General features: G+C 44.8%; 1 protein-coding gene across 1 annotated transcript in view; it reads right to left on the bottom strand.

The window, feature by feature from the left end:
* Nucleotides 1–25,643, bottom strand: part of LOC117350289 (annexin A1-like) — a 78,020-nt gene that overhangs the window by 47,367 nt on the left and 5,010 nt on the right. The window contains exons 2-3 of the mRNA XM_033924522.1: nt 3,302–3,393; nt 1,536–1,623 (exon numbers count right to left, since the gene is read on the bottom strand). Coding sequence (XP_033780413.1) covers nt 1,536–1,623; nt 3,302–3,379 — 166 coding nt within the window. The 5' untranslated portion in view covers nt 3,380–3,393. The remainder of the gene's footprint in view (nt 1–1,535; nt 1,624–3,301; nt 3,394–25,643) is intronic.

Consider the following 25,643-nt stretch of genomic DNA (forward strand, 5'->3'; position numbering starts at 1 on the left):
TTTTTTCTTGCTCTTTACCATACACAATTAGGCATAAGGAATTTTATTAAAGTCAAGTCTGGGCAGGGGAAGTGGGAGGAGGGGTGTCACTAGAAACCAATGTTTTCTAAAATTGGGTAGGGACGGGGAAGGGATCTGTCATGTCTGTAGTGGGGGGTGGGGGAAGCCATTAAACACCAAAGATATTTTTTTCTAGAGGCTTAGGGATGCCAGATTGTATTGAGGGTAAGGGGTCAATCAGATCGGATTAGGGGTTAAGGTGTCCTTGAGCACTAAACTACCAGTGGACTTTGAAAAGGAAATTTCCTCTCTGAAAAAGCACATTCACTGGAATTTCAAATGCACAGGAGCCATCTCTGTGGATGCTGAGAGTGATTGCACATCCTCAACATTGAACAAACTCTTTGACTGGTTTCAGGGAGGTGTAATTTCTATTGGGTTTAGCACCCCCAATCATTTTAAAAAGTTGACTTCTATGGGTATAGGACGAGTGAGGTGATTAAATTTGCGGACGATACGAAGTTATTCAGACTAGTGAGGACACGAGGGGATTGTGAAGATCTGCAACGTGACATAACCAAGCTTGAGAAATGGGCATTGGCATGGCAAATGAGGTTCAATGTGGATAAGTGTAAAGTGATGCATGTTGGTAACAAAAATCTCATGCACGAATACAGGATGTCTGGGGTGGTACTTGGAGAGATCTCCCAGGAAAGAAACTTGGGAGTTACGATCGACAAGTCGATGAAGCCATCCGCACAATGTGTGGTGGCGGCGAAAATTGCAAACACAATGCTAGAAATGATAAAGAAGGGGATCACGAAGAGGTTATCATGCTGCTGTACTGGGCCATGGTGCGCCCTCACCTGGAGTACTGCGACCAGCACTGGTCGCCATACTTGAAGAAGGACACGGTACTACTCAAAAAGGTCCAGAGAAGAGCGACTAAAATGGTTAAGGGGCTGGAAAAGTTGCCGTACAGTGAGAAATTGGAGAAACTGGGCCTCTTCTCCCTTGAAAAGAGGAGACTGAGAGGGGACATGATTGAAACGTTCAAGATACTGAAGGGAATAGACTTAGTAGATAAAGACAGATTGTTCACCCTCTCCAAGGTAGGAAGAATGAGAGGGCACTCTCTAAAGCTGAAAGGGGATAGATTCCGTACGAACGTAAGGCAGTTCTTCTTCATCCAGAGAGTGATAGACAACTGGAACACTCTTCCAGAGTCTATTACAGGGGGAAACACCCTCCAGGGGATTCAAGACAAAGTTGGACAAGTTCCTGCTAAACTGGAACGTACGCAGGTGAGGCTGGACTCATTTAGAGCACTGGTCTTTAACCTGAGGGCTGCCGCGTGAGCGGACTGCTAGGCAGGATGGACCATCGGTCTGACCAGCAGCGGCAATTCTTGTGTTCTTATACTCATACGGTAGTACTACAGAACATTATTATACTTTTTCTTGAAAACAGACCTCCCAACTTCAATATTACATTACACAAATGGGTAAAAATATGTTTTGTGTATTGTCTCGTACCTTTAGCTTTCATGGCCTTCTCTAAGGTGGCAGCATCAGTAGAAGCATTGAAGCCTGGAAATGGTTTCACAGATCCCCCAGCTTGTCTCTGAAAGAACAATTACAACTAAGTGTAAATCAGATGTAGAACTATTGCTGATCAACTGTTGATTAATATATGCTTGAAGATAGAATTTATGTTCAAAATTCAAAGTGCCTGAATGAAAGATATGGTTTAGGATCAGGTAGGTCTTAATGGGCCCCAGGCAGAAAAATTAAGATGGGCCCTATTTAACATCATCATTCCCAGGATGGGGGGGTCTGGTCAGGGGGGGGGGGGAGGGGAGAGACGCATTTTCCAAATCTGATATATTACAATTAGAAAAAAATATTTTTTCCCTATCTTTGTTTGAACATTTCTTTGATTCTATTGTTTCTCATCTGCTATTCTCAGCTTTTTCTGAGGTCTCCTATATTTTGTCTTCGTGTCCACAATCCATCTTTTCTGTGTATTCTTATCCATACTAACCAGTATCTCTCCTCTGTGTCCCAATCCTTCTCTCATGTTCAGCATCTCTCCTGTGTGTCCATATTTTATTCCGTCCAGCATACACCTCTATGTCTCTATCACTCCCCTTGTGTCCAGTATTGCCTCTCTGCATCCCTGTGCCCCTCCCCCCATGCTCCTTCTACAAGCTCTGGACCTGTCTCTCCACATGTTCAGATTCTCTCCTCTTTTCCATTCTTCCTGAACCCCTACCAACCCCCAACCCCCATCCTCCCTGGTCTGGCATCTCTCTCTTCCTCCCTTTATCTGTTGTCCAGCATCCTGATTTCTCTCTTTCTTTCCACTGCTTCCCGCCAGTCCAGCATCTTCCTCCTCTCTACCCTTCTAAATAATGCAACATCCCGTGGGTAGGGCACTGAGAGGAAAGGCTCCACTGGACAGAGAGGCAGCTTTCAGTGCAGCTTCTGCTTTTGACATGTTGCAGTATTTGGAGGACCAGCAAGGGGATGATAGCTAAACAGATGCTTGACCTCAGCCTGAGGAAGAGATGAAAGGGTAAGAGGGTGCACCTTCTGCAGCCCCTACCATTTGGTGGCCCTTTTCATTTTGCCAGGCTCACTGAATGGTAGCTGCATCCCTGCTTTAAGCCAAATTCTCTATCTTTGGGTTAATTTTTATGTTCAAGTTTCAAGTTTATTAATATATTTGATGAATCGCTTATTAGGATTACTAAGCGATGAACAAAATTAAAAATAGAGTATAATACAAAGAAACTATCATATTAACAATATTCTTTCATAAAATACACACGAGTCGGGAGGGAAAGTGGAAAAGTTACAATTTTCATCTTGGTAGAAAAAGGGAAAAAAACAAGAGGGAGGGAGATGGTTAAACTATAGCACATTTTTGAAACCTTTCTTAAAATGTTTAGATATTAAAAGCATCTTTAAAAAGATAAGATTTTAAAGATTGATTTTAAAGATAAGATTTTGAACAATGTGAGATCTTTTTCGTTTCTAATATATTGTGGCAGAGAGTTCCACCATTGAGGGCCCATCACAGGGAACATGTCCGATCTTCTTATTCCTATAATTTTCAAAGAAGGAACAGAAAGGAGATTTTGGCTTGATGAACGAAGTAGACGTTGAGTACTGTGTGGTATTAACAATCTTGATATAAATTGGGGTTCGTTGAATGCTAGAGTTTTAAATATAAGCAACATTATTTTTAAAATGATCCGATGGCCGATTGGAAGCCAATGGGCTTCATGGATACTTACAGTAGTGCTGAGCTCTCCATGGCTATTTAGGTACATTGCTTGCTTTAGATATTCTTGCACAATCGAGGAACGATACATGATGGCTGAGTTTCCTAAAAAAAACAAACAGCAAATATGAACATAAGAAATATTACTCAGCGATTGTTTTATCTGACAGAAGATTTCAAATATCAAAATAGCTCCCCCCCTTCCCTTTAAACCGTGATAGGGGTTATTAGCGCAGAGAGCCGCGCTGAATGTTCCGCAATGCTCCCGACTCTCATAGGAACTCAATGAGCGTCGGGAGCAGCGTGGGGCATTCAGCACGGCTCTCTGCGCTAATAACCGCTATCGCAGTTTAGTAAACGGAGAGGAGGAGGATTTTAAATATTGTCTCAAGTGGATGTGCACAGTGAATATATTTTCAGCTCATTTTCAGTTTTTTGTCCATTGTTTACAATTTTCTGGTTTACGTTTGACACATTTAACAAATTGTTAATGCATGTTAGATGACTTTACTTGTGTTAATTCATAGATGGACATGCATTAAATCAACTTAGCTTGCTAACAAGCTGAATATACACTAATGAATGAACAACCCTAATGTATGGTTTACAAAAAAGCTTTCAGAAATAAAGTTTATGCACCCTGGAATTAGCTCCTTTTGCTTCAGACCACGGGATTCTTCATCATTGGCTTGATAAGGCATTAAAGTGAATTCTCTTGCATTTCACAAAAATTATAAGGGCAAGGTTTTCATGCAAACTTTAGAAAATGATGCACGATGATTGGTATGTTGGAAAGTTCATGTTTCACAAATGGCATTCAGCAGGTCTACTTTAAGATGGCCCTCTTTAATGCCATTTAGAAACAGAGGGCTTTTTACTACTTAAGACTAGTTGCTAAGCTGAAGCTTATGTTGAAAATTAATGATTTTAGAAGAGTGATGCAATGTTTGGTTTTACCAAGTTTCCAAGTTTATTAGTTTTTTAATATCCCGACCATCAAGCAAATGTCTGGCCGGTTAACAGTGTTTTGTAAAGGCTAAAAATGTTATAAAATAATGTGAACGTATATGACGTAGACTAGACAAACTGGAGGGTGAGGGAGATAAGGGGAGGAGGGGAGAAGTTACATAATTTAGTAAAGAAGGAGAAAGTGGGGAGGGGATAGAACGTGAGGAATAGGGTAGCATTGTTGCAGCATATACTTATTTGCTGTAATAGTCAGAAAGAGGGAGAGTGGGAAACGAATAAGAGAGAGACTTAAGAGAAGAAGAAGAGTGATTTAGATTCAACCGAAAGCATCTTGAAATAAGAAAGTCTTTAAGCCGGTCTTGAATTTGTTTAGATTTTGTTCGTCCCGTAAATATTGTGGAAGAGAGTTCCATAGTGTGGGTGCAGTTACTGCGAAATTGGTTTTTCGGGTGTAATAGAATTCTTTTAAAGAAGGAATGAAGAGGAGTTTTTGGTCAGAGGATCTTAAAGTACGAGGGGAACATTGTGGAATTAGTAGTTTATCAAGGAATAGTGGTTGATGGAAAAGTTTAATTTTAAAGGAGAGTAAGATGATTTTGTAGGTGATGCGATGCGTGATGGGGAGCCAATGAGCTTCTTTAAGGTTGGACTTTTATGATGCACTTTATTTGGGGCTATCGCAGACTGGACTGCATGTGTTGCAAGTGATTTAGAATGCTGCAGTGTGTGTTATCAGCGGAATGGGTCGATCTCAACACGTGACACTAGTGCTGAAACAACTGCACTGCCTACCTGTAAAATTCTGAATACTGTACAAGGTCCTTTGTCTAATTTTCCAGAGTTTGTATTGTACTATGCCTCATTACAGTTTTGTGCTTCCAGGAGGGGTTTGCAAATCAATGATGAAAAGAGGGCAGCTGGGCCAAATTTATGACAAATATGTCATGCTGTGACTATTAATAGTTCTTTCTCAATTATGGGACCACAATTATGGAATGTTCTTCCTGGGCCATTGCAATGCTATGTATCCTTCCAGCTTTTAAAAAAACTTTTGAAGACTCATCTCTTTCATAAGAACATAAGAATTATTAAGTTTATTAGAATTTTATATACCGCCTATCAAGGTTATCTAAGCGGTTTTTACAATCAGGTACTCAAGCATTTTCCCTCTCTGTCCCGGTGGGCTCACAATCTATCTAACGTACCTGGGGCTATGGAGGATTAAGTGACTTGCCCAGTGTTACAAAGAGCAGCAGGGGGTTTGAACCCACAACCCCAGGGTGCTAAGGCTGTAGATCCAACCACTGCGCCACACAGAGGTCCATCATGCCCAGCAGTCAGCTCACGTGGTGGCCCATCAGGTCCAGAAACTGTATTTAACCCTCTATCTATACCAGTGGTCTCAAACTTGCTGCCCCGGGGCCACATGCGGCCCGCCAGGTCCTATTTTGAGTCCCTCGGTATGTTTATCATAATCACAAAAGTAAAATAAAACAGTTTCTTGATCATATGTCTCTTTAGCTATAAATGACACTATTATTATTAAGACTTAGCCAAAAGGAAAGATTTATAAACTATAACGAGTCTTACCTCATGCAAAATTGTCATTTCTTTAATAAGACTTTAACTATTTTTTTCTGAGGCCCTCCAAGTACCTACAGATCCATAATGTGGCCCTGCAAAGGGTTTGAGTTTGAGACCACTGATCTATACCCTTCTATCCCCTTTTCCTTCAGAAAATTGTCCAAACCCTTCTTAAACTCCAATACCATACCCTGTCCTATCACACCCCCTGGAGGCGCATTCCAGGTGTCCACCACCCGTTGGGTGAAGAAGAACTTCCTAGCATTTGTTCTGAATCTGTCCCCTTTTAATTTTTCCGAATGCCCTCTCATTCTTGTAGTTTTCGAAAGTTTGAAGAATCTGTCCTTCTCCACTTTCTCTATGCCCTTCATGATCTTGTAAGTCTCTATCATATCCCCTCTAAGTCTCTGCTTCTCCAGGGAAAAGAGCCCCAGTTTCTCCAGTCTTTCAGCGTATGAAAGGTTTTCCATACCTTTTATCAAACGTGTTGCTCTTTTCTGAACCTTCTCGAGTATCGCCATATCCTTCTTTAGGTACGGCAACCAATATTAGACGCAGTAATCCAAATGTGGGCACACCATCGCCCGATACAATGGCAGGATAACTTCTTTTGTTCTGGTTGTAATACCCTTCTTGATTATACCTAGCATTCTATTCGCTTTCTTAGCGGCCGCTGCGCACTGTGCCAACGGCTTCATTGTCTTGTCCACTATTACTCCCAAGTCACTTTCTTGGGTACTCTCACTCAATAACTGCCCTCCCATCGTATAGCTGTACCTCGGGTTTCTGTTTCCTATGTGCAAGACTTTACATTTCTCTACATTGAACTTCATCTGCCATCTCGTCGCCCACTCCCCTAATTTGTTCAGGTCCCTTTGTAAATCTTCGCAGTCCTCTTTAGTCCTAGCCCCATTAAATAGTTTGGTGTCGTCTACAAATTTTATTACTTCACACTTTGTCCCTGTTTCTAGATCATTTATAAATACATTGAATAGCAGCGGTCCAAGCACCGACCCCTGCGGAACACCACTCGTGACCCTCCTCCAGTCCAAGTAGTGGCTCCTCACTCCTACTCTTTGCTTCCTACCCGCCAACCAATTTCTGATCCATCTGTGTACATCTCCTTCCACCCCATGGTTTTTCAGTTTCCGAAGTAGGCGTTCATGGGGTACCTTGTCAAAGACTTTTTGGAAGTCTAAGTATACGATGTCTATGGAGTCCCCTTTGTCCATCCGTTTGTTAATTCCTTCGAAGAAGTGCAATAAGTTCGTCAGGCATGATCTTCCCTTGCAGAAGCCATGTTGGTTTGTTATCATAAGTTTATTCCTTTGTAGATGCTCCTCAATGGTATCTTTTATTAGCGCTTCCGCCATTTTCCCCGGAACTAAGGTCAGACTTACCGCTCTGTAGTTCCCCGGGTCACCTCTTGATCCCTTTTTAAAGATGGGCGTGACATTGGTGCTTGATGCTGATTTTGTTAGTGGATAAAATATAAATATATATAGAATGTATTTTATGTGATTGCATTGTAGTTTTTAGATTTTATTTTGTGTGTATTGTAAGATTTTTGTGATCTGCTTAATTGTAGGTAGGTTATAAATAAATAAATAAAATTCAAGATATTGCATAGCAGATCCAAATAAGTTGGTTAAGTTGATGGTTTTGCATATACCCAATCAGTGTTAACCAGATAAAATTATCCAGTTAATTTTAGGACAGACCTTTGCTTTAGATTAGGCTTAACCAGTTATCATTAACTGGATAGTAGTGAATATCTATGCTGGCCTATAAATGATTAAAGGATTTTCCTTCTCCGATGCAACAGTTATACTACCAGGCAGCAGAGGGCGCTAACCAGAGAGGGGATGAACTACAGGTCCCAGGTGCACTAGGCTCAGCATCTCAGAACTGAGTCACCTTAGAGAAGCTGGGGCAATTATGCTGAGTCACAGAGGTGGACATCAGGCAGAAAGGGGAATGTATGCTGTTGCCTGAGAGCAGTAGAGAGAGGTCTCTGATAGAGGTCTGCACGGGAACGGGGATCGCGGGAATCCCGTGGGTCCCGCGGGAGTCCCGCAGGAATCCCCCCTAACTCACGGGACTCCCACAGGGACCCCCCTCTGGCCCATGAACTCCCACGGGGACCCCCCTCTAGCCAATAGGACTCCCACGGGGATGGAAGGCTTTGGAAGCAGGGTTCGTCCATATAATATAATGGACACGTCAACCTTAGTAAAAGAGGGGGTTTATAAGTTAATTACCTGAACAGAAAACAAAAAAGGGTTCCACCAAAGAGATTCAACAAGGAAAACAGCAGCGCAAACACAAAAGAAACTATGGAATTGATGATCCTGTCAGAAGTAATTGCTGTTTTTTATGTGGATGGGCGGGGATGGAGGTAATTCCTTGCGGGGATGGGTGGGAACGGAGAAGATCATGACGGGGACGGGTGGGGACAGAGAGGATCCTGGTGGAGATGGAGAGGATCCTGGCGGGGACGGGCGGGATTTCTGTCCCCGCGCAACTCTCTAGTCTCTGAGACTGGAACTTCCAGTTTTCCTAGACTGGGCTATGGCAGACCTCAGGGAAACTGAATGATAACTTTGAAAGATAAGTGAAACAGAAGTGGCTGAGGTAAGCCATTTGATATATTACAGTTGTGGACTGTACTAAACTGGAGTGTTAGGCAAACTGATTTCCTGACCCTGTGAAGAAACTATGTCAGGCTGGTGTGGAAATAAACTTCCTTTATTCATATACAAGTATGTCCTGCGGGTGTGTCTGCAGACCTCTCTTGAAAATCCTTCCCAGCCTAAATGATAATCATGCCCCAACACATCTCTTAGTCCTCCCCAAGATAATTGGACCATGTTGTTGCATACAGCTTAACCAGTTGGCTAGCGCAGAAAAAGTTCTTCCAAAATATATATATATTGAGATCTTTGAGTCTGCCTCATTAACTTTATGATGAAAAGCACTGATCATTTTAGTAGCTGCCCTCTGGACTGACTCCATCTTGTTTATATCTTTTTGAAGGTGCTGTCTCCAGAATTGCACACATTATTCTAAAGCAGTGGTCTCAAACTCAAACCCTTTGCAGGGCCACATTTTGGATTTGTAGGTACTTGGAGGGCCTCAGAAAAAAATAGTTAATGTCTTATTAAAGAAATGACAATGTTGCATGAGGTAAAACTCTTTATAGTTTATAAATCTTTCCTTTTGGCTTAGTCTTAATAATAATATTGTAATTTATAACTAAAGAGACATATGTTCAAGAAACTGTTTTATTTTACTTTTGTGATTATGATAAACATACCGAGGCCTCAAAATAATACCTGGCGGGCCGCAGGTTTGAGACCGCTGTTCTAAAGAGAGTCTCACCTGCTGTCTTTCCTTTCCCTATTCACCCAAGCATCCTTCTGGCTTTTGTCATCCCTTTTTTCCTGTTTGGCCTCCTTAAGTTATCAAATATGATCACACCCAAGTCCCACTTCTTTTTTGTGCACAGAAGTACTTCGCCTCCGATACTGTACAGCCCAAATGCCTGACCTTGCTTTTTTAGCGTTAAATCTTGGCTCCCAAATTCTAGACTATTTTCCCTTATGTTATTTACATAATCAGATTTTGGTATCATCTGCAAAGAGGCAAATCTTACCAGACAGCCCTTCTACAGTATAATATCACTTACAAAGTGTTTACAAAAGCTAATCCAAAACCAATCCCTATGACAGATTGCCTTTTACCGCTACTCCTGTCACCTTCCACCACAAGAGCCAGTTCTGTGGGTGCTTTGGGAGCATGAACACCCCAAAACCCCTTGACTCTGACTAGGATGAGGTAATTTCTTTTCAATTTAGCACCCCTCAATAATTTTGAAAAGTTGGCTGCTATATTTTCCACTCAAAGCCTTTTATATATTGGTATGTATAGTATTTATATATTGTATATATATTGGCTATATTGGCTATATATATTGGCTATATATATATTGTATGTATATATTGGCTATATTGGTATGTATAGTATTTATGTCCAGTATGAAATCAATACATTTCCCACAAAATATCACCTGGATCCAATGCGTTCTATTCAATGTGTGATTTTTTTAAGGACGCCTCAGCCCCACCGCTCCACCGCTGTAATAGTTTGTTACCTCGGGAAGGTTATGTGGCGCCTCATCATTGGCTGTCCATATTTTAGTCAATTTTTTAACCGTGTGTCACAAGTATTCCAAAAATGTCTTCAAAAAGAATTTTTTACTGCAAATGCTAAACTTTGTAAAAGTATAAATATTTACTTATCTCAGCCACCTTGGGAGTCAGACCCGACATGTTTCGCACTATAAAAGTGCTGTTTCAAGGGTCTCCCTACGAGATAAAGGAAGAAAGCTATGATATCCATACATAAACTAGCTTCTCCCCACCTAACTTAAAATATAATCCTCTTTTACTCGTAAATAGACTATAAAAGAACTCACCGGGGCTGCTGCTGTCATCCGACTCCTATTTCATTCTGTGTGTGATGTCGGCGGCGTCTCCCGTTGCCATTTAAATATCCCGTCCAATCATATCCTAGCCCTGCCTCCTTGATGACGTCCACCCGAAATTTAACCTATCGATGTCCCCCATTCTACTTCGCTGTTTAATTCCCATGGCTCAATAGTGTCAAGTTCAAAAATATAGCGTTGTTCAGTTTCATTAAGTTTTATTTGATCTTTCCCACCCTCCATACCCATAATAACATCTATAACAAGCCATCTCATGTCACCACTCGTATGTTTACGTTTACACCAGTGATCTACCAACGGAGCCTGCGCTATCTCATTGTTTATACGTGATTTGTGTTCTGTCAGTCTCACCTTGATTTTCCTATTCGTGCGACCTATATAAACAAGATCGCAGGGGCAAACTATTGCATAAATCACATCTTGTGAGTTACAATCTGTATCAGATCTAGCCCTAAGTGTCCTCTGTCTCCCTGGGACTTTCCATGTGTCTCCTTGAATAGTGAAGGGACACCATTGACATTTCCCACATGCTGTATGGCATCCCCCTCTCTCTCTTGTCCTAACTCCATATCTCTGAAAATTACACCGTTGGCCTAATGTAATGCCACGGGAATATGCTATCATGGGGAAATTCTCCAGAGGTCTATGGGCTTGAACAATGTACCAATACTTTCTTAATAAGCCCTCCATCATCTTGGTAGCCTTCGAGAAAGGGAGAATGCATGTAAGGAGGTCTTTATCAAGTTTCTGGGAGATTTTTGATTCTGTAAGGAGGAGTTCCCGTTGAGCATATTTTCCCCTCATATATGCTTGTTTAATTGATTTTTCCGGGTACCCTCTATCCCTTAATCTATCTGCCAATTTATAAACTTGTATTTTGTACTCATCTACCGAAGAACAGACTCTTCGGATCCTTAGGAATTGACCTATTGGCAGATTGAACCGCAATTTAAGCGGATGAAAACTATCAAAGTGTAGAATGGTGTTACGTGTAACCGGTTTCCTGTATAAGGAGGTGAAAATTTTCCCTTCCTGTATCGTGATTGAAATGTCCAAAAACTCAATACACTTTTGATTGCATGTCATGGTAAAACCTATATTAGGGTAGACCCTATATTAGGGTCTACTGAGTTAAGGTATTGTGTAAATGTGTCAAGTTCATGCCTGGTGCCGTCCCAGATAATAAAAATATCATCCAGAAACCGGCCCCAGAAACAAACATGTGGCTGCCAACATGAATCATAAACCCATTTCTCTTCAAATTTTGCCATATACCGTATTTTCGCGGATATAACGCGCACCTGTGTAAAACGCGCACAGGGGTATAGCGCGCAGAAATCACGATGATATGTACCAAAACTTTTCTATACCGCGCTCAGGCATATAACGCGCATGATGCCCGACGCTCCTTTCGCCCGCCCTGACTTTCCGTGCGCTGTCCCGACTCTCCGTTCACCCCCCCTGACTTCCGTGCACTGCCCTGACTTTCCGTGCGCTGTCCCGACTCTCCGTTCACCCCCCCTGACTTTCCGTGCACTGTCCCCCCTTGAAGTCCTGTCCCCCCTTGAAGGTCTGTCCCCATCCTGAAAGCCTGATGCCCCCCCCCCCGACGTCCGATACATCCCCCCCCCCGGCAGGACCACTCGCACCCTCACCCCGAAGGACCGCCGACTCCCCAACAATATCGGGCCAGGAGGGAGCCCAAACCCTCCTGGCCACGGCGACCCCCTAACCCCACCCCGCACTACATTACGGGCAGGAGGGATCCCAGGCCCTCCTGCCCTCGACGCAAACCCCCTCCCCCCAACGACCGCCCCCCCCCAAGAACCTCCGCCCGTCCCCCAGCCGACCCGCGACCCCCCTGGCCGACCCCCACGACACCCCCACCCGCCTTCCCCGTACCTTTGTGTAGTTGGGCCAGAAGGGAGCCCAAACCCTCCTGGCCACGGCGACCCCCTAACCCCACCCCGCACTACATTACGGGCAGGAGGGATCCCAGGCCCTCCTGCCCTCGACGCAAACCCCCTCCCCCCAACGACCGCCCCCCCCAAGAACCTCCGCCCGTCCCCCAGCCGACCCGCGACCCCCCTGGCCGACCCCCACGACCCCCCCACCCCCCTTCCCCGTACCTTTGGAAGTTGGCCGGACAGACGGGAGCCAAACCCGCCTGTCCGGCAGGCAGCCAACGAAGGAATGAGGCCGGATTGGCCCATCCGTCCTAAAGCTCCGCCTACTGGTGGGGCCTAAGGCGCGTGGGCCAATCAGAATAGGCCCTGGAGCCTTAGGTCCCACCTGGGGGCGCGGCCTGAGGCACATGGGCCAAACCCGACCATGTGTCTCAGGCCGCGCCCCCAGGTGGGACCTAAGGCTCCAGGGCCTATTCTGATTGGCCCACGCGCCTTAGGCCCCACCATTAGGCGGAGCTTTAGGACGGATGGGCCAATCCGGCCTCATTTCTTCGTTGGCTGCCTGCCGGACAGGCGGGTTTGGCTCCCGTCTGTCCGGCCAACTTCCAAAGGTACGGGGAAGGGGGGTGGGGGGGTCGTGGGGGTCGGCCAGGGGGGTCGCGGGTCGGCTGGGGGGGCGGTCGGAGGTTCTTGGGGGGGGCGGTCGTTGGAGGGAGGGGGGTTTGCGTCGAGGGCAGGAGGGCCTGGGATCCCTCCTGCCCGTAATGTAGTGCGGGGTGGGGTTAGGGGGTCGCCGTGGCCAGGAGGGTTTGGGCTCCCTTCTGGCCCAACTACACAAAGGTACGGGGAAGGCGGGTGGGGGTGTCGTGGGGGTCGGCCAGGGGGGTCGCGGGTCGGCTGGGGGACGGGCGGAGGTTCTTGGGGGGGGGCGGTCGTTGGAGGGAGGGGGGTTTGCGTCGAGGGCAGGAGGGCCTGGGATCCCTCCTGCCCGTAATGTAGTGCGGGGTGGGGGTAGGGGGTCGCCGTGGCCAGGAGGGTTTGGGCTCCCTCCTGGCCCGATATTGTCGGGAAGTCGGCGGTCCTTCGGGGTGGGGGTGCGAGTGGTCCTGCCGGGGGGGGATGTATCGGACGTCGGGGAGTCGGCCGGGCAAGAGGGCTTGGGCTCCCTCTTGCTCCGATCGTGGATGCGGGTGCGGGTGGGAGCGCGTGCGAGCGGTCGTTCGGGGTGGGGGTGCGAGCGATCCTGCTGGGGGGGTGAATCGGGCGTCGGGCGGGGTGGGAACTATGTTTAAAAACTTTTCTATACCGCGCTCAGGCATATAACGCGCGAGGGGTATGCGCGGTACGTAAAATCACGTATAACGCGCGCGTTATATCCGCGAAAATACGGTACAGGGAGGCTGCAGAGGGGGCCAGCGTAGCCCCCATTGCCACCCCCTGTATCTGCTGAAAAAATGTCTGATGGTATTTGAAATAATTCTTTTTAATGACCCATTGTGCCAATTGCATCAAAAACTCAGTGGTTATACGGTGTGGGGGGCTTCTGCTATGTAAACTCTCACTTATAATTTGTAATGCTTCATCTTGGGGGCTTTTTGTGTAGAGCGAGGTGACATCTAAAGTTACCATCCATTTATTGGTCATATCCATCTGTACCTGGGTAAGATTGCTAATAAAATGAGATGAATCTCTAATGTAAGATCTTATTTTCGGGACTTGATCTCTCAAAAAATAATCTACCACTTTTGATAAAAGTGGTAGATTATAACCACTGAGTTTTTGATGCAATTGGCACAATGGGTCATTAAAAAGAATTATTTCAAATACCATCATACATTTTTTCAGCAGATACAGGGGGTGGCAATGGGGCTACGCTGGCCTCCTCTGCAGCCTCCCTGTATATGGCAAAATTTGAAGAGAAATGGGTTTATGATTCAGCCACATGTTTGTTTCTGGGGCTGGATTCTGGATGATATTTTTATTATCTGGGACGGCACCAGGCATGAACTTGACACATTTACACAATACCTTAACTCAGTAGACCCTAATATAGGTTTTACCATGACATGCAATCAAAAGTGTATTGAGTTTTTGGACATTTCAATCATGATACAGGAAGGGAAAATTTTCACCTCCTTATACAGGAAACCGGTTACACGTAACACCATTCTACACTTTGATAGTTTTCATCCGCTTAAATTGCGGTTCAATCTGCCAATAGGTCAATTCCTAAGGATCCGAAGAGTCTGTTCTTCGGTAGATGAGTACAAAATACAAGCTTATAAATTGGCAGATAGATTAAGGGATAGAGGGTACCCGGAAAAATCAATTAAACAAGCATATATGAGGGGAAAATATGCTCAACGGGAACTCCTCCTTACAGAATCAAAAAACTCCCAGAAACTTGATAAAGACCTCCTTACATGCATTCTCCCTTTCTCGAAGGCTACCAAGATGATGGAGGGCTTATTAAGAAAGTATTGGTACATTGTTCAAGCCCATAGACCTCTGGAGAATTTCCCCATGATAGCATATTCCCGTGGCATTACATTAGGCCAACGGCGTAATTTTCAGAGATATGGAGTTAGGACAAGAGAGAGAGGGGGATGCCATACAGCATGTGGGAAATGTCAATGGTGTCCCTTCACTATTCAAGGAGACACATGGAAAGTCCCAGGGAGACAGAGGACACTTAGGGCTAGATCTGATACAGATTGTAACTCACAAGATGTGATTTATGCAATAGTTTGCCCCTGCGATCTTGTTTATATAGGTCGCACGAATAGGAAAATCAAGGTGAGACTGACAGAACACAAATCACGTATAAACAATGAGATAGCGCAGGCTCCGTTGGTAGATCACTGGTGTAAACGTAAACATACGAGTGGTGACATGAGATGGCGTGTTATCGATGTTATTACGGGTATGGAGGGTGGGAAAGATCAAATAAAACTTAATGAAACTGAACAACGCTATATTTTTGAACTTGACACTATTGAGCCACGGGGATTAAACAGCGAAGTAGAATGGGGGACATTGATAGGTTAAATTTCGGGTGGACGTCATCAAGGAGGCAGGGCTAGGATATGATTGGACGGGATATTTAAATGGCACCGGGAGACGCCGCCGACATCACACACAGAATGAAATAGGAGTCGGATGACAGCAGCAGCCCCGGTGAGTTCTTTTATAGTCTATTTACGAGTAAAAGAGGATTATATTTTAAGTTAGGTGGGGAGAAGCTAGGTTATGTATGGATATCATAGCTTTCTTCCTTTATCTCGTAGGGAGACCCTTGAAACAGCACTTTTATAGTGCGAAACATGTCGGGTCTGACTCCCAAGGTGGCTGAGATAAGTAAATATTTATACTTTTACAAAGTTTAGCATTTGCACTAAAAAATTCTTTTTGAAGACATTTTTGGAATACTTGTGACACACGGTTTAAAAATTGACTAAAATATGGACAGCCAATGATGAGGCGCCACATAACCTTCCCGCGGTAACAAACTATTACAGCGGTGGAGCGGTGGGGCTGAGGCGTCCTTAAAAAAATCACACATTGAATAGAACGCATTGGATCCAGGTGATATTTTGTGGGAAATATTTTCCACTCAGCCAGTTTCTAACCCAGGCAGCCATTCCAGGGCCTATACCAAGGGCACTCCGTTTATTTATAAATCCATGTCAGAGACTGTTAAAATTTGAGTACACCACATTTAGCACACCCCCTTGATCCAACTGTCTGGTCACCAAGTCAAAGAAATTAATCAGATTTGTCTGACATGATATTCTCCTGGCCCTGCAATTTTCTAACATCTTGTTCTTGTTTCTCTATTGCATTCCCTGAGAGAGACAAAACTACAAGTCCCTGCATGTAGTGGGGTAAACCTGTGACTGGATCAGCCAAACACTTTCTGTATCTTAAAAATGTCTCCTGATAATCTATTGGGCCCCCCTCCATTCCCCGATTTTGAATCATTGATAGTCTAAGTGCTCTTCTGTCACCCCGACCACCCCCCTTCATCTAATATTTTTAAAAGAACCCAGGTAATCTCTCCCCTCACCCTAAATTCCCTGATAGTCTAGCAGTCCTCTCCCTCTCCTCTCCCCAGTCCCAAATAAAATCTCTGGTAGTCTAGCAGGAATCCCAGAACTACCCACCCCATGACACTAAGGGCTCCTTTTACAAAGCCTTTTTTTAAATTATTTTTTGTGTGTGCAAATCAATTGTATGTATAATTTGTAGGTATACGTACGCACAAGGGATTTGTGCCCACAGACATTTTTAGGCACCCAAATGAATCAAATACACACTAACAAATGCACAGCCATCCTGATATTTCCATCTATTATTGGAAATTGTTTAGAACATTCTCTTGATCTAAAAATCTTTTACTAAGCTGTGTTAGGCGCTAACACGCTCCTAAGATAGGAAAATATAGACTAACATGTGACATGCTAATGTATTCTGTATTAGTTTTGCCATCTGCCCACACTATATATGTCACCTAATAAATTGGTACCAACTACTGTGGCAGAGGGAATTCCCCGGTGGAGAAGGCCACGAAGCCTGTTTAAAGTGCTGCCGGCCCAACGCTGATCTGGAGGGAAGTATTTAGGGCTCGCATCGGCAGTGTTCGGATGGGAGGGAAGGATGGAGGGTCAGCAGGAATTCGGCTTTGTGCAGCGGGGGGTGGGGCTCTGGGGGTGCTCAAGGGTTCTGCTGCACACGGGATGGGAGGGAGGGAGCGAGGGGATAGAAGTTGGGCAAGAGTTCTGCTGCACAGGGGGATGGGAAGGAGGGATAGAAAGATGCTGCAGAAGGAAGGCACAAGAGAGATGGGTGAGAAGGGAGGAAAGATACTGCACATGTGGGGGAGAGAAAGGAAAGAGGAAGAATTGGGGTGAAAGAGAGGAAGGGAGAGATGATCATGTACATGAAAAAAAAAGAAACCCTACCCTGAAAATAAGACCTAGTGCATTTTTTGGGCCCAAAATTAATATAAGACACAGTTTTCAAATGTCTTATTCAAATGGTCCATGAACCAGGCAATGTTTATTTAGTTTCTCCTTTCCTGATTGTGGAATTTACCTTCCCTAGAGACATAACTGGAACCTGTCTGCCTTTTCAAAAGAATATCAAATCCTGGCTGATTGACCAAGCCTTGGCTTAGCTTCAATCGGATTGTGAAACCAAGGTTGTTTATGATTACTGCTATTATATGACATTCTACTAGAGTTGCAGCTATTTTGGTATTCTATTTGCATATATTTATGCATTTTTATTGAACCTTCTCTGAGCTATTCTACAGGGCTTTGCTTCTCAACCCTCTCCTGGAAATATCTTTACAGTTAGGTTTTCAGGATCACTATAATGATTCTGGGGTGTGGTGCCCAATGAAGGTGTTGGGACCCAGCTTCTGGTAGCAGTTGGGGCTTGTCTGCAAGACTTCGACTGGAGGAGGGTCCAGATTACTTCAAACTCGAGGATATTCAACATCATCTGTGATGGAGTTCAAGCAACCATTGCAAGATGACTTTGTGGAGTGCCTGTGTAAATGTCACTGGAAGGTGAGGTTGTCAGGGAGACCTTACATCGGTTGCTGGATCTCAAAGCTATTTGTCAGGTTCCTCATCGCTTTTGTGGTCTCAAAAACGGAAGGAAATTTTTGCCCATTTTAGTTCTCAAAAGGGTCATCTGGGCGTAATGTTCCCAGTTTTCAAATGAAGAAACATAAAAATATGATGGTATGATAAAGGCCAAATGGCTCATCTAGTCTGCCCATCCACAGCATCCCTATTTCCTCCTCTCCCTATTAACTAAGGCTCTTTACACCTGCATCGTGAGTCATAGAACTTTATAGTAATAGAAATATGATGGCAGATAAAGGCTAATTGGCCCATCCATTCTGCCCATCCACTATCTCCTCCTCTCCCTAAGACATCCCACATGCCTGCCCCATGCTTTATTGAATTTAGACACAATCTCTGTCTCCACCACCTCTACCGGGAGCCTATTCCACGCATCTACCTTCCTTTCTGTAAAAAAAGTATTTTCTTGGATTACTCTTGAGCCTATCACCTTTGCCCTCTCATTCTGGAGCTTCCTTTCAAATGAAAGAGACTTGCCTCATGTGCACTTATGCCATGTAGGTATTCAAACATCTCTATGATGTACTCAGTTTCTTACACCTTGAATATGCAAGAGATAGATTTGCATGTAATGGGTCTCTACTCAGTGGCATAGTCGGGGGGGGGGGGGCGGGAGGCCCACCCCGGGCGCCCGCTAGGTGAGGGCGCAGGCACCCGTCCTCTTCTCCGTACCCCAACTCCTTCCCTACCCCACCCCCACTCTTCCGCGTGTGTGCACCGCTTTCCTTCCCCCGTACCTCTATAACGTTCCTGGCGTGAGCATCGACTCCCAAGCTGCTGTCGCCCCAGCGTTGGCTCTTCCTCTGACGTTAATTCCTGGACCAGCATCTAGGAAGTGACATCAGAGGAAGAGCAGACGCTGGCATGACAGCAGCTTGGGAGTCGATGCTCGCACCAGGAATGTTACAGATGTAGGGGAAAGGAAAGCAGCAGGTGGAGGGGGGGGGAGAGGGCAGGGAAGGAGTGTGTGGCAGTAGAAGGGGTGGAGAAGAGGGCGTGAAGGGGTGCCACTACCCAGGGTGCCTCTCACCTTCGCCACGCCACTGTCTCAACTATATGCAAATTTTTAATGGCAATCCTGAAAATCTGACTGGCTAGCAGTGCCACCAGGAGAGGACTGAGAAGAACTACTATGGGGAATATGAATTTCAAATATTATAATTAACAAATGATGATATAAATGAAAACTTTTAAAATATTCTCAGTGGATAATGCTTTAAATTTGCCTTTTAGCTTTACAATGGCTTGAATCCTTAACGCTGAAGTGAAAATAAAAGCCATGATTGTATTGGAGATAGTCATTTTTACTTCACTTCTGTAGGTTTTAACCAGTATACATCGGCCATGTCCTGTGATAGAAACATCTAATAGGTAGAGGTCTGAGGAAATGTTGTGGCTTTCCGGAACATATACAACGCAAAGACTTGGCAACAAAGCGGGTTAAGATGAAAAAAACAAAAGCAGAACCAAATATGAAGCAAACCCATTGTGGATTGGTGCCAAAATTAATAAATGCGGCTTAATCTCTGATAGACATCTGCAAATTTGCAGTGGGATCAAGTGCAACTGCAGAATTGTTTTATGTGTGTATGAATAAAAAAGGTCAATATATGCCTCCCCTGGTCCACATGGAAACCGTCTCATTTCTGCTGTTTTTCCCGCGGGTGCAAGGCAGTAAGCAGGGAGGCGATGGAGGCAGAGCAGAGCACTGGAGAGTTTTACCACAGGGGACGGCCAGGGAACGAGCCAATTGTTTTTACCCAAGGGGAGGGGTGGAGAGTACAGAGTGCATGGATTGCAGCAGCAGGGAGACAGTTCCAGCAAAGATCGGAGGGCAAAGCAAAAAAACTGCTACTGGTGGCAGGGGTCAGAGGGCAGAAGAAATAGCACAGCAGCTACTCACAGATTGGCGAATACTGCTAAAGAGGCGTGCTTTCAGAGCACTCTGTTCCTGTGCACCTGTCCCTCCTAGCTTTTGCGCCTGCTCTGACTTTTGATAGAGACCGCGAAAGGGGTGGGGGGTGATTTAAAATGTGCCGTAGTGCATATCCCCTGCATGGGTCTCGCGTACCCCTGGGAGTATGCATACCACATGCTGAGAAACTCCTGATCCACCCATACTCCTTCCATGGCCATGCCTTCAATGAGTTGCAAGCTAGAAAAGTTACCCCTCTCCTCAAGTCGCTTCATGGGCTCCTGGTCCGTTTCCGAATACAGTTTAAACTCCTCTTGCTGACCTACAAGTGCGTTCGCTCTGAAGCCCCCCCGATATCTCTCCTCACTCATCTCCCCCTATGCTCCCTCCTGTGATCTCCGCTCATCGGGCAAGCCCCTCTTATCTATACCTTTCTCTTCCACTGCCAAATCCAGACTCCGTCCCTTCTTTCTTGTGGCGCCGTATGCCTGGAACAGGTCGCCTGAATTAATATGTCATGCTCCGTCCCTGGCAGTGTTCAAATCCAAGCTAAAGGCCCACTTTTTTGAAACTGCTTTCAACTCTTAACTCCCCCCTCACTGCTGTTAGATACCTAAACCCACTATAACCTCTCCAACCCTGAAATGTCCTGTCTAAATTAGATTGTAAGCTCTTCTGAGCAGGGACTGTCTACTGTATGTTAAATGTACAGCGCTGCATACGCCTTTCAACGCTACAGAAATAATAAATAGTAGTAGTAGTAGTAGGTGCAGATATTAATAATAATAATAACAACTTTATTCTTGTATACCGCCATACCCAGTGAGTTCTAGGCGGTTCACATTAATTAAACATAGTTACATGCAGTTAAGTATTAATTGGACAGATTTACATAGAGTAGATGAAATTGGGGAGCAGGATAGAGTGGATCGGGGGGCCTGGGGGGGCGTGATAAAAAGGGGGGGAGGGGGTGTTCTTTGAGGAGGGGGCAATTAAGTGTCGTGGCGTTGGAAGAGGTGTGTTTTGAGCAATTTTCTAAAGCTGAGGTAGGTTGGAGCTTCGAGGATTAATTGGGCTATCCATGGGTTTAGTTTATTATAGAATAGCAACCAGTACAGATGTGCACAGAAATCTAAATTGTATCCAATTATTGACTTATCGATGCCTGTTAACAAATTAATTTGCACACACATCTACTTTGGACACCCAACTTTGGGCAACCTATATAGAATCTGGGGGGAAATGTGAGGATGGATGGATGGCCTGGTGTGCTGGATCAAGGGACGTGAGGGTTATTTATTTATTTAAAAATTTATATACCGCATAAATGCTATGGAATTTACAAATCCTGCTTCTCCCACTGATGATGCTTGCGAACTTGGACAAGTCACTTCCCTCTCCAATGCCTCAGACACACTTATGAACACAGTATCTGAGCCAGGAAATAACTCATAACCCTGAATGTGACTCACCTTGAGCTCAGATTTGGGAAAGGCAGCCAAAGAATCCAAATTAAGTGCAAAAGGCAAACTATAAACCTATTGTAACTTGTCTTGAGCTCAGATTTGGAAAGGAGAATAATTAAATTCAAATTTCAAATTCTTGTACCTAGGTTGACCCTCGGAAAGATCAGTTCAGGAATGCCTCTCATGGCTAAATGCCTAGATAATGGAGTAGTCTATGATTTTTCTTGGCCCATTTTGCGTACAAGATATTATTTGCAGTCAAGGTGTGTTTGAAAACCTGAAAAACCGGTTCATAGGAGACAATGAATCAAAATATGTCAGTGTTTCACCTTTCCTGCACAAAATAAGAAGGCGAGGTAGAGTTTTGAAAGGAAAACATTGGACCTGATGTTCAAATGTTCCTAACTTTGAATGTTATACTCCTAAATCGGCCTCTGTGAAAATTTACTGGGGCTAAATTCATAACTTTATGCTCAAACTTTCACTGCACTCCTAAATTTATGAGCAGTGTAAGCTCAGAACGTAGGTGGAAACAGGCAGATTTAGAGCTCAGAAAAATATTTAGGAATTTAACATTTATTTTCAGCATTGGGTTCATAAATTAGACTTGCACATCCAGGCAAATTAATAACAGACCTAAATGTATAAGCACAATATGTAAGCTCCTAAATTCAGATGAATTTTCAGTGGAAAACTTGTGTTCCTAAAGAACCTTTTACTAAAGTGTGGTAAATTCTGGACTTAATGTGTTATAATACAGGATTTTACCATGTGCTATAAGCAGGGTTACCAGATATCCCCAATTTTCAGGGATTGTCTCTGATTCCAGTTCCCTGTCCCTGATTCTCCTTTCTTTGGCACCTATTACACTTGATTTAGTAATGGGGATAGAAGTGTCATAGTTTAATTTTGTCTTGCCTTTCCTGCCTCCCTTCCCATGATCCTGCATTTCTCTCTGTTGCCACTACCTGCCGCCAATGTCGGCCCTTCCCCTCAAACCTCCTTTTGTATTCCTGGCTCCTTCCCTTCAGTGTCAGCATTAGGAAATACAGAATCATGATACAGCATGGTGCATTTCTGCCAGGTCTTGCCCCCAATGCAACAGGAAGTATTTGTCAGAGGAGGTGGGACCCAGCATGGTTTAGAATGATCTAACACACAGTTCTTCAACCGCCGGTCCGCGGACCGGTGTCGGTCCGCAGAAAATTTCTGCCGGTCCGCGCAGGGCCGGCAAGATCAAGTCGGCAGTTAAATTTCCTGCCGACTGCGGTTCCTCCCGACTGCGGTTCCTGCTGATTAATGTTCCTCCCAGCCTCAGGCGATCAAGATAGGCTGCCAACGTCGGGGCCTTCACTCTGTGAGTCTCGCCTGTTCGGAAACAGGAAGTTGAAACAAAATAGGCGGGACTCAGAGAGTGAAGGTCCCGACGTCGGCAGAATGTCTTGATCGCCACCCCTGCCGAGTTGCTGAAGAGGGCCGCGGGGAAGTTGCGATTAGACCGGAGAGAGCTGCAGATTCAGGTGCAGGTGGAGGGACATGGTCAGCGTGTGTGAACAAGATCCTGTGAAGCCTTCACAGTGGCTGTCTCCCCTCCCACCAGCTCTCCTATTTGCCAGGGCAGTGATTTACCGGCAACTTCCTGCAGGCAAGTACCGAGAGCTGCTGGAAGGGGAGGAAGCCACTGTAGGAGGCTGGGAAGGTGCTGGAAAAGGGAGAGCTGTTACTGGACTTGAAGGGAGTTAGAAGGAGAGATGCTGCTGGGAGGGGAGGAGGGAAAGGGATGGGAAGAAAGTTACTGTTGGATAGAGGGAGGAGGGAAGGGAGAAGAAAGAGAGATGCTGCTGGGAGGGGAGGGGGGAAAGGGATGGGAAGAGAGTTAATGTTGGATAGAGGGAGGAGGGAAGGGAGAAGAAGGAGAGATGCTGCTGGGAGGGGAGGGGGGAAAGGGATGGGAAGAGAGTTAATGTTGGATAGAGGGAGGAGGGAAGGGAGAAGGAGAGATGCTGCTGGGAGGGAGGAGGGAAAGGGATGGGAAGAGAGTTAATGTTGGATAGAGGGAGGAGGGAAGGGAGAAGAAGGAGAGATGCTGCTGGGAGGGAGGAGGGAAAGGGATGGGAAGAGAGTTAATGTTGGATAGAGGGAGGAGATAAGGAAAAAAAGGAAGGAGGGTAGGGAGAAAGAAAAAAGGAAGGAAACAGCTGGCAGGGAGATTACAGGAGGGGAAGGGGGTCAGGGTGGAATGGAGAGATCAGATGAGAGAAAGGGGAGAGAGAGGAATGAGAAAGTAGAGAGACATTGATGCTGGAAAGGGGGTCAGCAGAGAAATGAGAGAGGGATAAAGATGCTAGATCTGGTGTAGGAGAGATAAAAATGAAGAAGGCAGTGAAGCTGGAATGAATGATGTAAAAAGGAGAGAGGAGGATGGACAAGGAAGAGGGGCATAGAAAGAAGTCAGATACATATGGAAGGGGGAGAGGGCAGACATTGGATGGAACGGGCAGATGCTGGAAGGAAAAGAGTGAACAGAAGATGAAAGCAGAAACCAGAGACAACAAAAGGTAGAAAAAAATAATTTTATTTCTATTTTGTCATTATAATATATCAGATTTGAATTATATATCCTGCTAGAGACATAACTGGGGACTGCAGTATTCTGTTAGCATGATATTTCTATGTAGCATTCTATAATAACTTGGTTTGTTCAGTTTTCTTGATAGTAGAGGGGATATATGTGAAGGGGAAGGGAGACAGGAGTTTTGTTGGTCCGTGCTCTGTATATTTGTATTTATAAAATTACAATTGTTCAGAATATTGTTTCTTTTTATACTTTAATAAAATACGTTCAATATAAAATCATAATTGCGGCTTGTGCAGATGGGATCAGATGGTTTGTGGGGACCGAGCTCGCGGAGATGGGGCGTAAACGGGGTTTTTAAATTTTAGTCCTAGTAGTTTGCCGGTCCACAAAATAATTATTTTATTTCTGCCGGTCCACGGGTGTAAAAAGGTTGAAGAACACTGATCTAACACACCACAACATTGAATTTCCAAAGTCTATACCGGGGTGGAGAAGGGGGTAGAGGAAGTAAGGCCAGAAGTGGGGAAAGAGAAGTGCTGGACTGGGTCTGGAAGTGGAGAAGTCGAGATGGCTGGGCTGGAAAGGGGATGGGAGAGAGAAAGGGAGAGATGCAGATGGCTTACTGGAAGGGCAGAGGAAGATGGCTAGACTGGAAGGGGGAGAAAAAAAAGGCAGAGATGGCTAGTTTGAAAGAGGGAAGAGAGAAGTAGAAATGGCTGAACCAGAAGAGTGGGGAGATAGAAGTAAAAATTATAATTTTAATGGTAGAAAATTGTCATGGAAGGGCTCTACCCTACCCCAGCTGACCCTGTCCAGGTGTCTCAAAAATCTGGTGCTCTTAGCTACAAGAGCAGCAGAACAAACAGCAGATCAAAATAGTTTAATTTCAACAAAGCATGTGCCTGTTGTGGCCACATTTTAACTGAAGGCTGCATCAGAGGCAAGAGCTACAAAGAATAAACACAAAACACATTTCCCTCTAGAGCAGTGTCATGCAAACTTTCTCGAGCTGCGAGGCACGTCCTGTAGGCCAGTGGTTTCCAACCCTGTCCTGGAGGACCACCAGGCCAATCGGGTTTTCAGGATAGCCCTAATGAATATGCATGAGATAGATTTGCATATAATGGAAGTGATAGGCATGCAAATCTGCTCCATGCATATTCATTAGGGCTAGCCTGGGAACCACTGCTGTAGGCTGCCTGCGCCGGTACCTCTCCTCCTGACCAGTGTGTCGAGGCACACAGTTTGCGATACACTGCTCTAGAGTGACAAACCAGTAATAGTCTGGAGAAGTCAAACACAAAACCAAAGAAAAGACTGCAGAGATGATGTACAAAAATGCAGGAACTTTTATTTAAAGTCAATAAAACTTAACATTCGAAGGCAACATACTGAGAAGCTGCGATTACAAGAGCCCTTCGCCGCCTCTTTCCTTCGAATGTAAGGTTCCGCTGTTGAATTTATATATGGTTCTTGGCATATGAACCAAAAAACAACCTTATTTAGGTTATAGCCCATTTAAAGACCTCAGTGGTGCAAACTGTGTGTCAGTTTTCATACACAGATTCACTACTGATCTATTCTAGAGAGCATTAGTTCGTTAGCACAGACTAATCATAATGCACTAGAAGGTTAATGTTTCAACACCAACTCTCTGCTCATGCCACACCCCCTCAGAGAATTATTCTTAAAAATTAAATAACACATATTTTAGTGCACAGAAACAGGAAAAATACTACAAAGTGGTTTAGCGTGTTTGTGCTGTAGCTTGTTTT

The sequence above is a fragment of the Geotrypetes seraphini genome, chromosome 1 (genome assembly GCF_902459505.1).
Source record: "Geotrypetes seraphini chromosome 1, aGeoSer1.1, whole genome shotgun sequence".
Taxonomy (NCBI): domain Eukaryota; kingdom Metazoa; phylum Chordata; class Amphibia; order Gymnophiona; family Dermophiidae; genus Geotrypetes; species Geotrypetes seraphini.